Source organism: Lathamus discolor, chromosome 3 (assembly GCF_037157495.1).
Source record: "Lathamus discolor isolate bLatDis1 chromosome 3, bLatDis1.hap1, whole genome shotgun sequence".
Classification (NCBI taxonomy): Eukaryota; Metazoa; Chordata; class Aves; order Psittaciformes; family Psittacidae; genus Lathamus; species Lathamus discolor.
The window spans coordinates 62962823-62976593 of NC_088886.1; the positions used below are offsets into that span (position 1 = coordinate 62962823).

The window sequence follows — 13771 nt, forward strand, 5'->3', positions numbered from 1 at the left end:
CACTTCTACTTCTGTCAAGTTGCTATTCTTCAAATTGAATACTACTTGGGCATGATCTGCTGACTTCTATAAAACCTGATTTATTCTGTTGTGATCATTGTTCTTCCAACTTAGTCTTTTCCCATATTTTCTTCTTTCATCAATTCCCATTTTTCTTCTAAAGAAAACTTCAGAGCAACATAGATTTCGTGCCTTGATTTTTGGTACAGGATGGGTCAGCTTGGAGTAAGTCTGAGCTAATGTAGTAAAGAGGGACCTCTGCTCTGTGTGTTACAGAAGTTAGAAGGAGCTTAGTGAATGATGTGAGCCCAGGAAAAGGGTGAATATTGCACTTAAGGCTACTCAGCACTGTCATGTGTCTGCCCTTTTCTAAAATCAGATCACTTGAAGGATACATTTCCTATCTAGTTGTAATTCCACATACTCCCACCTCAAATTCCACTAATTTTGGAATGCTTGACTTCACATCCTCCAGGCTGACTTGCAAAATGGTGTATCGCTTCTGGCTACAGCAGGAGTTCGGGGAAGTAAAAATACTGTAAGAATCTAGTCTCTGAAGAGATTTCCTTGTTTTCTCTTTGAACTTCCTATTGTTTAAGTATTGAAATCTCTTTCCATGGATTGATAGGGCAGATGGATGAGTGTTTTTAAGTGTGACACCACAGAGATAAGTGCTGTAGAATTGCCCTTGGGGCTGTTAATAATTCTGTCAGCACGTAATGAGTAGAATGTAGACATGGGGCTGCAGTCATATTAGTTTAAATGCACCTCTTTAAACGCACTGTTTTTCCAAGCAGCAGGAAAATCAAAGGTGGACAACATGAATAACATCTATTCCAGTGAAGTCAGACGTGTTCATTTTGATGAGTAGTGCAGACACTATAACATGGTTGTTACATTATTTTCTCTCTCTGTAAAAGCCTTCATTGTTTGGAAGGAGACTTAAGGAAGCTGGAGCCATTTTCTAACCCTGCTCATGGCCAGTTGGGAGAGCTTTGAGTTATCAGAATGGGAATGGTGCTTGTTTGAATAGGGGAAACATGGTTCTCAGTCTGGGCTCCTTACTGTGCAAAAAGGTACAAAATAGAAGTGATAGAAATAAAAAAGGGCAAAGGATAGAAGAAACTCTCAAAAGCTTAAATGGACACTGCAATTTATAGCTGCATTTTTATTCAGATATTCAAAAGGAGAAGGTTGAGAACACTTAGTTATAATATGGAGGTTGGCACACTGTGATGTGTGAAGTATGGCAGAATGATAGCAGTGACCTTCCTCCTGCTTCTTCCTTTGAATATTTCATTTCCTTTTATTTGCTTTAGAATTCCTGTTTCTGTAATGTTGCTAACGATACCTTCAGAGTGTACTCAGTCAGTGTCTGCTCTGCCCTATTCACAGATGGCACCCAAAGGGCATGTTTCTCCATGAAAGAGTGGAGCTCCATTTTGAGCTTCATGTGATGCTCTTCAGGTTCTTTAACGTGCTCAGAAAGAATACCCTAAATTGAACCCGTAGCATTCTTGTTAAAATCCTTGCTGTACCTGTTCTCTTATATGTATATAATGAGATCGTTAACAGGAAATGTGGTGAGGACTCAGGTCTGGCTTATATTATGCTGTTATATGCTGAATAGTTGTACACTGGATGTGTTTTTGTTGTTGGCTTTTTAAACTCTGTACTGTAATCTGTCAGGAGTGAGATTTAGGTTTATCATGATTTGGTGAGCTGAATTTTAGTGACAAGATGTGAATCTTGTTAGTCTTGGTGATTAAATCTGAATTAATACTAAACTGTTACATATCTCCGTTTCCTTCTGGATGGAATGAGCCCTTTTCTTTAGGAAATGTAACTTTATGGTGCAGTGTAGGAATTCTTGCAGCTTCCAGAACTGTTATGCAGAGACTTTAAAAGAACTTACTATCTCCCCCAAACCCATTTAGGCTCAGCGTAAGAAGCAGGCCAGTAACAGATAACAAAAAGATGGTGGTTACTTGACATAAAGCCACAAGAAAGTTTCAAACCAGGTGTAGGGTTTAAATCCTGTTCCGAGTCACAGTTATGCACACCTTCATTAATATGACTACTCCTTCTTCCTGTGGTTTTCACACATAAGTTCGTCATCAAAAAGATGCACTGAAGGGGAATAAATAACATGACATGCTGTGTTTAAGATTCATTGAGGACACAGACCTCAGAAAGCTAGGAAAAAGGTGTACAACAGTTGTATACTTTCATTAATATCCAGAAAAAGCAAAACCATGTTACCTGTAATTGTTCAAAGCCAAGATAAAGCTACTCACCAAGCTATCTAACACCAGTTGATCACATTCACAAAGAAGCTAACCTCTTAAAGTAGTTTCTGATAAGTCCTCAAATCTTAAGTGTGTTGGATGCTAAATAGTAATCATAAACCAAGTTGTTCTTACATTTATTCATTAACTATTTTTGACTTGCTTAAATCAGAACGGCAAATCAGAGAGCAAGAGCTGTCGTTGCTGTGGATTTGTAATTTGTCTGACCTTTGCGAGAAATGAGGTCTTTGTATGCTACAGAATCAGTTAGAAACCTCTCAATCAAATAGATGATCCTAGCCCACATGCATTGTTACTCATGCATCTGCTACATGCTCAGCTGTGATAAAATAGTGTCAGAAATCTTTGAGACTGAAAATTGGGCATCTTTTCAACAAGTCTTTTAAAAGAGGGAGAAAATGGTCAGAATGGGCTGGTTTCCAAGAAGTTAGGAAATCTTACAAGAAAAACCTCTAAAGAAACAGCAACTGTATTGTTCTGAACTGCAACAAACAAAAGATTATCATAAGAATGACTCAAGCTTTTAACTACTAATATGTAGCAGTACTTAAATACCTAAATTGGAATTAAATGTTACAGCTGGAAATATGTTGCTGTGGTTAGTGCTCCCATAACTTTAGCCCTTGCTGTCATTGCTGGCTTCCATTGTGGGCACTTTCCACTAATGTCCTTTAAGATTCTTATTAAATTATGTATTTCAAAGAATAATAATTGTATGAATGGTGTTGGATTAATCTTTGTCAGCTTTGTTCTGCCAAACCATGGAAAGAGCCATAAAGACTTCACTAGTCATATTCAGATTCGTTTATTCCTATAAATGCTGGACTGGCTTAGAGCTTCTAAAGTCAGCGAAGGGTGCATACACACACACCAAAAGATTTGAAATGCTCTGGTATCTTGTCATTTTCTAATACCTAAATGATTGCTGTTGACCTAGTGTAAAATAAGTTGTTTCCCTTCAGGTGGACATCTGTCACTCCTTACTGTCATTCTTCACATTTCTGTCTGCATGACCTTGACAGCAGCTGAGTGTAACTAAACATGGCAGCATATGCCATACAAAGTGCTCAGAAGTACATTTCCAAAATGATATTTTAGAGCAGAACTGAGTTGTTACAGAATTGTGTGAGGGCTTTAATTTGACATTCACAGGTTTCCCTCTATGTTACAGTCTGATTTGGGGAATAAACTTCTTCCAGTTAAGTGTTCAAGGTGAGGTTGGATGGGGTGTTAAGCAAGCTGGTCTAGTACAGGGGTACTTTATTCAACTGCATCCTTTTGTATTTGTGTTTTCTTAAAGCTATGTTCTTCAACTTTAACCCAAGAACAAAACATGCATCGTATTGATGTTATATTTTTATGTTGCTATTAATATACGTACATATGTAGTATTATACCAAATACATTTTGAGAAACAAAATCGCATCACAGTGGTGTATCTAATTTCATATCCTTTCTCTTGACTGTTAGCATTACTCCTGCCTTCTCTGCTGGAAGACCTAGCACAGCCCTTGAAATGGGTGCTCACACAGTAGTATACCTGGAGAGAGTGCTTTCCTCCCCAGAGGGTGCTCAGGCATTGGAACAGGCTGCCCAGGGCAGTGCTGGAGTCACCGTCCCTGCAAGTGTTCACACACCGTGGAGACGAGGCCCTCAGTGCCATGGGTTAGTGGTGGCCTTGGCAGTGCTGGAAACGGTTGGACATGATCTTAAAGGTCTTGTCCAACCTAGTGGATTTTGTGATTCTGTGAAGCAGATTGTATGTTATTTTATTGCCCATTTAATGTAACTGGCTGTTGTTTACATAGACCATCTAACATGGTCTCAAATCTGTTGGGTTTTTGCAGGATGGAAGGGAGCAGGAGAATCACAGAATCACAGAATCCCAAGGGTTGGAAGGGACCTAAAAAGATCATCTAGTCCAACCCCCCTGCAAGAGCAGGGTAACCTACAGTACATCACACAGGAACTTGTCCAGGCGGGCCTTGAATATCTCCAGTGTAGGAGACATTCCTGTCAGTCCCAAAAAATACCACATCTCATGCAATAAGAGATGGCATTTGTTGCCTTTAATTCAGGTAGATTTTCCCTTTATCTTGTGGCGTGAGAGATGAGTGGAATTGTCATTACTGATAACTTTCTGTTCCTCTGGTTTGACCCCTGAATACTCACATTTTTAATCTTCTAAACTTTATCAGAAAGCATTCTGTATCTTTACTCTTCTTAGAACACTTAGTGTGGGTGGGTTTTCTTTCAATGCACCTTGACAGGAAATAACCACAAAATACTTTCCAATGCTTGATCAGTAAGTAATACAGTTAAGCACTGTCACAAAGTAGTGATGGATGTCCTGTTCCCTTTGAGGGGGCATTTGTCCAACCCTTTTCACAAACAAATCAGAATGAAGATGGAAATCTTGTCTAAGTTGTAGCTTACTGCTCCCCTGCTGCTCCCCTTCTGTCCTCATGTGTGTTCTGAGAATCTAATTGCAGTAAAAGACAGTAAAATGCTCAACTTCTTTTTTTTTTACATACTTTGCTAAGCCAGTGTCTTTTTACTGAACTCTATAAAATGTGCAAATAAAATGTGGATCAAATACGGTAAAAGCTGTTCCTCTATAAACTATAGACAAGGCATATACATTACAAGAACTTTCCACTGATCCTGGGAGTAGGACAGTCACCTTGTTACCCCAGTGACTTGACCAGGCAAAACCACCAGCTCTCTACACAATCCGTGTTTCCTTGGAAGAAGAAAACTAAAAGCACAGCTGAAGGTTTAGCCTAAGGGTAGTGTGCTGCTTCAGGGAATTGGATTACAGAAGCCACAAAGCATAATCAGTGGTTCTGCCTAGAATCTTGGATTGAGGACATTGCCTCCTCACCTCAGTTATACGGAGGTTCTGAGAGGCACAGAGGCCTTTTCATATGACCAGCTCCAGTGTTGCAGATTGAGTTTGAAGCACCAAGTTGAGGTGTCCCTGCCCGTGGCAGGGGGTTGGAACTGGGTAATCCTAAGGTCTCTTCCAACCCAAACCATTCTGTGATTCTATACATGAGAAAAGTTTGGTGCACAAAATGTTTATGTGGAAAGCAAGTACTTTTTATGCCTCCTCAATTCTCTGAAGACTTGATCTGAATAAGAAATAATTTTCACTTTGCTGCTTGACATGAATTTAACAACCCTTTCCCCAAGCCTTTGGAGGACGTTAGCAGCGATTGGTCTGCTCTGTAGAGTGCTGTATGCAACACGTGTGCTCATAGAGGGACTTTTCTGTGCAAAATGACTTGTGTGTGTTTCGTAAAATATGCTTTATTTTAAAATTAGGGCTTCCTGTTGCAGCTGTTCCAGGAGCTCTGAGTCCTTTGGCTATTCCAAATGCTGCCGCTGCAGCTGCAGCCGCTGCTGCCGGCCGGGTGGGAATGCCTGGAGTTCCAGCTGGTGGCAATACAGTTCTCCTGGTTAGCAATTTAAATGAAGAGGTCAGTGAAACCCCTTTACTACTTCTTTTGCCCTCTTTAGTCACCCTTCATTTGTCACTATTTTATGATTTTTTTGCATTTGGCCTCTTACATTTGGATTTTAAGCTCAACGTATTTTTGCTGATTTTCTTTAGTAATCCCCCCAAGTTAATTTTAAAGCCCTTCTTTTGTTTCCCCAGGTAGCTAACAACTTAAAATGTCCTTTGATAGTCGGCTACCTATTTTTTCTAAGAACGATGTGGTAACTACTGCATGTTTGACCTTGGAATTGAAAGCTCTTCTTTTTTTACACCTCTGCTTTCTTTTGCAATTATAATCCCATAAACTAGAATCTTCTGTTTTGTTTCTTCTAATGGTTTGCTGTTTCATTCCATGCTTGTAGCTCACATTTGAAGGTCTTTAATTTCTGTGAACTACTCTAACACGTTTTTCTTTGAAGGTTCTCCCAAAGATCTTGACGGGCCACTCTTCCAGTCTCTCTTAGTAACTTTTTCCTTTGCAGTAACTCCTTTGTCTTTAAAATTAACAATAAGAAGAAAAAACTGGTGGCAAAGCATTTTCACCTTAACTTGTACCTTTCCTGCTAACTCTGAAATCTTCAGGGGTTGATTTAGTTTTGCATTTTGACTGTCCTTTTACATTTCTTTTGATGGCTGTGAAAGCTGGTATGAAATGTGGGACGTTTGTATCAGTCTAGCTGTTCCATTTTTAACTGGCCTCTGTCACTGTAAATCATGAAGCTTTTTTTATCATCTGGTGCTATTTTGTCATCCAGTCTTGCATGTGAAAATGTTTTTGGTCAGAGTGCCGTTTGGAAAGAGGGTTTGCCTGCATTTCATAGCCAGCCATGCTTACGCAGTTCAAGTTCCAAGTTGAAAAGTTCTATTGCATGCTCTTTTTATTTATTTTCATGTTGAGATGAAATGCTGTAGTTGACTCTTGATATGAATGTACTTTACCCATATTTGTCTTGGGTGACTACATTTTACTCAGTTTTTCTTGTACAGTACATAAACCAACCATTTTCTGACCAAATTCCTGCATTTCCTATGTACTGACCTATATTTTATTTTGTTTTTGTTCCCCACTTCCTTATTTTTTTTCTTCTGCATTGCTGTATCCCCTTCCCCATTTCATCCTTTTCCCTTTGTGTCCAACTTCCCTTTTCCTTGTCTTTCCCCCAACTCCCATACCCTTCCCTGTCTTACCCTTCTCCTCGTCTTTTGTCTCCATTCCCTGTCTTCATTCCCTATGTTCATGCTTCTGTGCTTGAACAAAATGTTCCTCGGACCAACTTGCCCCAATTAACCGCCTTGAAACCATGATCCATGACCACCTCACCATTCTGCGGGAACCACCCTTCGTTATGGATGATCTGTTCATCTCCGCTCTTCCTCGACTCTTCTCTCTTCTTGTCTTACGCTGCTTGCTCTTCTCTCCTTCTAAAGATGGTTACGCCCCAAAGTCTGTTTACCCTCTTCGGTATGTTATTGTTAGCACTATACTTTTATTATTGATTTGATTTTGGTTTCTTGTTTGGTTGGTTTTCTATTTTTTGTTTCACCTTAATTCTTATTTGTAGCTAGCACTTTGGCTTAAAGTTGAAGAGTAAATCTCTTTGCTATTTTTCTTTTGCTGTTGAAAACTCTCCATAGAACACAGATTGATTTATTGATTTATTTGTTTTCTTTTAATGCATGCTAATATATTTTGCATGGTCTTTAATTTAATATCATTCACATAGCTTTGAGGGTTGATCAGAAATTATTCTTTTCAAAATTCACTATTCAAAAATCTTTTATCTCCTTTATTCATTTGTGAGAGCGTTGAGTTTGAGTGAGTGATCTCGTTGCTGTCTGAATGTTCCATTGATATGTCAAAATGTATTACTTAGGTGACTTGGCTTTAAAACGAACTTTTTCTTTTGGGTTACCTTTGACTTTGAAAAGGTGTTTATGGTGATGTGCAGCGTGTGAAGATTTTATACAATAAGAAAGATAGTGCTCTTATACAGATGGCTGATGGAAACCAGTCACAGCTGGGTAAGATTAGTTTTCCATTTCTATTCCCGTTGGTCTTAAGTGCTTGAAGTTACTCTGTGTGAACTGAGCATGTTCACATTTGTCAGTTTGTCTTGCATCCTGGTTATCCCCAAAATCCAAAGCCTTGCATGCACTTGTATTCCAGAAGGTCTGCACAATAGCCTAAATGAATTCAACAGCTTAATCGCATATGATGGGCTTTTAAGTAAAATGAAATATTCATGCAGATTCTGCAGAGCTGGAATCAATTCCAGCCTTTTAGCTCATTGACCCTTTGATTTGCTTGGGTGGTGGTCTTTGTTGCTTGGGTGATGTATGACAAGCTATGGTAAAGTCACGCTGAATTGAGTAAACCTGTCTTTTTCAGCCATGAGCCATCTTAACGGACAAAAGATGTATGGCAAGATTATTCGAGTGACCCTTTCCAAACATCAGACAGTACAACTACCTCGAGAGGGACTTGATGACCAAGGGCTGACAAAGGATTTTGGTAATTCACCTCTGCATCGCTTCAAGAAGCCTGGTTCAAAAAACTTCCAGAATATATTCCCTCCTTCTGCAACACTTCATCTGTCCAATATTCCGTAAGTGTTGGCTCTCAGTCACCAGTTGTATTAGTATGAGTCACAACACCCCAAACTGACTAATAATTTCTTGCTTACGCTCATTTCCTTTCTATCTATAGACCATCGGTAGCAGAAGAGGATCTACGCACATTGTTTGCTAACACTGGAGGCACTGTGAAAGCGTTTAAATTCTTTCAGTAAGTAACTTTCCTGTATGTAGCTCTGCCAAAAGACTGCATAAGAGTGTTCTTGCAGCATGTCTTAAGGGAAAATAAACATCAGGAGAAACCCCTGTTGTGTTCGAGTTCCTAATGCCGTTATTTTGTTTCAGAAGAGATCACAAGATGGCACTTCTTCAGATGTCAACAGTAGAAGAAGCTATTCAAGCTTTGATTGATCTTCACAATTACAATCTGGGAGAAAATCACCATCTGAGAGTTTCTTTCTCTAAGTCAACCATTTAAAAAGGCAGATTGGAAAAGGAGGGTGTATTGCATTGTTTGGTGTTGTCACCTATTGACTGTTCAGGAAAGTGGGGACCAGAGTTTGTCTTCTCTTGTTTTTTGGGTTTTTTCTATTATTTTCTTCTCATGCTGTTATCATTCCTTGATTGTTTTAAAACCTTAAACCCTTCAAAGCAGTGCGTCTAACTTTTGGTGTTCAGCTGTTGTTGATAAACCATCCTTTTGTTGACAAGATTTCAAGTTAATACCACAGGTTTTCAACTTAGTTGACGTACGTGCCTTAAAAAAGGAGAACTAGTACTGCTGGAATTGCATAACTAGTGAAAAAGCAGATTTGGTTGTCTGGGGCACATTGTTACATGATGATTTCAATATGTTTGGGCAGGGGTGTGTAAAAAGGTTAAGCTTTTGTTTCTCCTGCTTGATAGATTTCTTTGATCTGCTGGCTTGTCACTTAGTTTTCTTTTTAATCAAATAAGATGAATTACGCTGAAAGAGTTAAAGGATGTTATTTGATTTGCTACTTATTTGCTTTGTGCTCATTTGTTTGAAAAAGGCCTTTAGTATTTCATCGTTCTGGTCTAGATTCAGTTCTGAATGTAGGCATTAGTTAAAATTAACAAGGTACAGAATATTAATTTCTTAAAAGGACAAAAAGTGACTTCTGTGACTTTGAGCCCTACGTGAAAAGCATTGTGGGATCTTAACCTTTTTGTACACACTCTTGTGGGATGTATCATATAAATGTCAGCACTAAGTAATGTCTTGTTTGTGGCTGAATATTTTTCGTAGATGTTTTTTGAAGTTGACATGACTTACGTGCATTTCAGTATATATTGCCATCTTTAGTTTGTAATTAAGATCTGGAATATGGTTGTGGATTTCTGAGCATGTACAGACTGGTCAAGCTAGTTCAGGAAATGGTGCATGTATTTTTTCAATGAAGAAGAAAGTTTGCTGCAGAAGCTGGCAGGAAATTTGGGGGCAGTTTTCTCAAACTGACAAACCAGGTGGGACCAAAGTTTATGTGCCTTTAGTCTTAATTTACCTTGCATTGTAATATTGAGTTTTAATAAATCTCTTCAAGCTATTTTGTATTTAGAAATTGATCTGACTTTACTATAAACATGGCTCAGAATCTACAGATCCAGTTAATTTGAAAGCAGTTCTCTGTCAGGCTGAACTGTTACCTTGATTCTGTTTCAATGACCAATACTTTTTGAAATTGATGTAACTTAGTTTCAAGATCCATAGATTCTGTTATCTATGTAGAGACGAAGAAAAAAATGGTCATGTATATTTTCTATTAGTTGAGTTTTTACATCTTTAGAATTGTAAAATTCAGTCTAGTTTGAAAGTGGCACAATTAAAAATTAATTTTCTAACAAAGTTGGGAGGTTTGACGGTGGTTTAATTTCATTTTGTGTGTACTCTGCTTACCTCTGTAGCATGCTCAATAAACACTTCTGTAGCTCTGTATTCACCTTTTCTGTCTTTCTCTGCTGCTTTCTCTCTCTTCTCTTCTTTGTTTTTCACTTCTACTGTGCTTCTAAATTCATGTTTATTCTCTGCCAGGGTGGGAAAAGCGTAATACTCCAAAATCCAATTTATGGCATTTTACCAAAATCTGATGCTGTGAAAAAATACCAGCTCTTTATTTTCAGAAAGCTAGTGACCCCTTTGCAGGCATATGTGCATATGAAACATTTCCCACCCTGTTGTAACTTACTGCTGTAAAGACATAAATTTTATTGTAGTTCGTTAGCTCTCTCTTTCTATCTTTTTAGTTTGGAAGCAGATTTATGCACTAATAGATCTCTCAGGTTTGCCATGCTCTCTTGCTGCAGTTTCATCTCTCATTTTTTTTGTGTCTGCTAAAGGTTTTCTACTAATCATACAATATACTCATGGGCTACACTTACAAAGTTGGGCTTTTTTTAACGCTAGATTAGTGGACCATGCATATTTCAGACCAGGATATTTCACCTCGTCAGAGACATGGGTTCAAAATGAATGTAAAAACAATGGGGGCACTTTAATAGTGTTTCTTCATATTACTTTGAACTGATTGTTGTGGGGTTTTTTTTCCCCTTGATTAGCAATAGGATTAAAACTTTTACGCAGTCCCCTTTGAAGAGTAACTGTATGATCCCAAAGCATTACATTGGTAAAAGGTGTCAGTGTTCAATTCAAAGCATATTTCTGTCACTTCTCCAGTACAGCTACTGCAGATTTATTGATGTCAGATTTCTTTGTGACCTGATGCCTGTCCTTTGGTTTGGCTTTCAAATCAATAGCTATCAGCTTTTTAAAGGTCATGGTACAACATAGGAGGGTTGCATCAGTCTTCACTATCTAAAATAAAATACATTTATCAGAAATACAACGAAGATATGACTTGAGTTATATCGCAGTGATCACCCAGTCTGAAATGGCAGTAGAATCAGATTGCATCCATACCTGAAACGCAGGAATCAGCACCTTCTTAGAACAGTGAACCCAAACACATCGATGTGACTATCTCCCAGTTGACTCGATTGGTAGTTAAGGGTCCGATAGAGCTGATCTTTCCAACTTTCCATCTATACAATATGATTTCCTATGTGTTTTTTTTTTTTTTAAAGTTAAAATGTGTCTTACTTCCTTTTGCATATCAGAACGTGCCTGCATGTTTCAACTAGAAACGTGTATCTCTTGCCAGGCTTATTTCCTTACAAAGAAGTGTCTATACTTCTCTCATTTTGAACAGTTCTGTGGCAAAAACCTCAAGGGAAAGAACATATGTTGAATTTGATTTTTTTCATCAATTCAGGAACTTTTATTAGGAGGTTATGTTTGTATCAGCCAAAATTAAAAGCAATGAGAGTCATAATTGTCATGAAAACATTTTTCATTAACTCAGTGAAGAAAATCACTGCTGCGGTATTGATACATAGTCTTTAAAGTGGGATCTCTTCAGAATATACAGGTTTCATATCCGAACTGCTCAAACTTTCCAAACCTTGTTTTTCTTGAGACTTTACTGCATTTTGTATAGTAATTTGTACCTTTTTGTTGTTATCAAATGTAAATAAGTTTCTGTATTTTTAGCTCTTTGGGATGTGAAAATGCAAAGCATCATTTTTATTAAAAGTTTACTACAAATAAGGTTCCTTAGACTAGATTTTTCTCTCATGGAGCAAAGACATCGGTTGGGAAAGTCCAAAACTGATTCTTCGGCTACGTAACGTCCACTGGCACATGTAATAGAGAAATGAAGTAACCCAGAACCACTCTGACTAAAAATAGAGGCAAAACTTAAAAAAGTGGATTGACTTTGAAGGATTTCTTGTATATTCTGATTTCACATGTTATTAAAAGACACCTTTGCCCTGCAGGAATAACAGCTCATATGACTAGTTGTGAATTACCATTTTGGATGTTTTACATTAATTTTCAGTTAAGCCATCTTACAAAAGAAAATCCCTTTCATTCATTGTGAGTGTCCCTGTGCTTATTACAGTGTTTTACAGCGTGACAGCACCCATCAGGCATTTATCTGCAGTATTTAAAGCCTTAAATTTCATACCCTGGTTTACTCCAGATAATTTGTCTGATTCTGTGCTTAGATAATAAGTAGTTCCGTTGAAGCACTGGGAAAAAAAAGTGAGAACTGTGGCTTTCTCTGCAAACAGGTATATAAATCCACCCGTCCATCTGAAAAAGCCGTTTTCTTTCACAGTATGGTTTACAGTGATCAAGGCTCCTTAAAAAGATCTCATTGTGTTAGGCAAGGATGGCGCTGAAACATGGATGTCTTAGGACCTTCCTCCATCCCAGAGTGAGAGAACCTCAAGCTCAGAGTTTTGCTGAGTTGACCAAGTTTTCCTTTAAATGATTTCCCCAAATATCCAATCTCCTGTAGTCCTCTGTGTAGGAAGGGCTATGGCAAGTTGGGAATGTGATCAAGATGTGAAGGTAGGCCTTCCCAGGTTGTGCAGCGTGTGCAAGATTTCTTACCTTCATCTACACACAGGGCAAAGAGAATCAATTTCTGAAATGGTGGGATTCAGCATCCTATCTTATATTTAATGGGCTTTGGGAGACTTTAATCAGTTGGCTGCAGTCATTTAACTGTAAAGAATGATAACCTATTCTAAGTTATTCTTAGTCCACCATTACCTTGCTAGAGCCAGTAACAAAGTTGCTGCCTTGCTGAAGAATCCCACCACACGATAATGAAGCTTCTGAGAATTGCTTTCATTTGTTCTATTGCTTTTCTTTTAATGTAAAAATTAATTTAGAATTACTTAATCTGAGTCTTTGGAGCTTTGCAAATCTCTACAGGGCACCTGCACACACACACACACGTGCGCATGTGTTTTTGGGCTGTTCAGAATGGTTAACGAGGAGATGGGTGAGTTCCTGCTTCATGGTTAAAATCACCATTTTTACTGCATGACGTTGCCATGTTTTGAGTTTACTGAACTTTCACAACTCAACCAACTGCGTTTGGAAGGTTGATGTATCCTTTCTTGCTGAGTTCTGCACGCTGGTGGCAAAGGCAAAGCAACTTGATTTCTTCCTCTGGAAAATGTGAATTAGATGTAGATTAGCTTAAATACCTCAATAATAATAATAATAACCCCCCCTGGCTCAAAATAGCACTGCTATTATTGAAGAGCTCTGCATGTTTTATGAGTTTCAGCCCAGTTTCACAAGGAAATGAGATACGCGTAATTGCACTGTCTGCATGTCAGTGTCCTGTTCCCAAGATAACCTCTCTGTCCTCTCTCAGTCCTGCACCCTTTGGCTGGGTTCCTGTCAAGAGAGGGAATGAAGGTCTCACATCCTAAGGTGTTATGATTTCTATGCTGAAGATTAGTTGGCTTGCAAGGTCAGTCCTTCTTCAGTGCTGTGGGAAAGGGA

General features: G+C 38.5%; 1 protein-coding gene across 6 annotated transcripts in view; it reads left to right on the forward strand.

The window, feature by feature from the left end:
• PTBP2 (polypyrimidine tract binding protein 2) overlaps positions 1-12010 on the forward strand; it is a 45157-nt gene extending 33147 nt beyond the window's left edge. For 3 of the 6 annotated variants that reach the window (XM_065675618.1, XM_065675622.1, XM_065675623.1), the window contains 6 exons: positions 5637-5791; positions 7240-7273; positions 7741-7833; positions 8201-8417; positions 8519-8596; positions 8731-12010. In XM_065675618.1, coding sequence (XP_065531690.1) covers positions 5637-5791; positions 7240-7273; positions 7741-7833; positions 8201-8417; positions 8519-8596; positions 8731-8863 — 710 coding nt within the window. In that variant the 3' untranslated portion in view covers positions 8864-12010. The remainder of the gene's footprint in view (positions 1-5636; positions 5792-7239; positions 7274-7740; positions 7834-8200; positions 8418-8518; positions 8597-8730) is intronic. The other 3 variants (XM_065675619.1, XM_065675620.1, XM_065675621.1) reach the window with 3 other exon arrangements.
• Positions 12011-13771: the final 1761 nt, after the last annotated feature.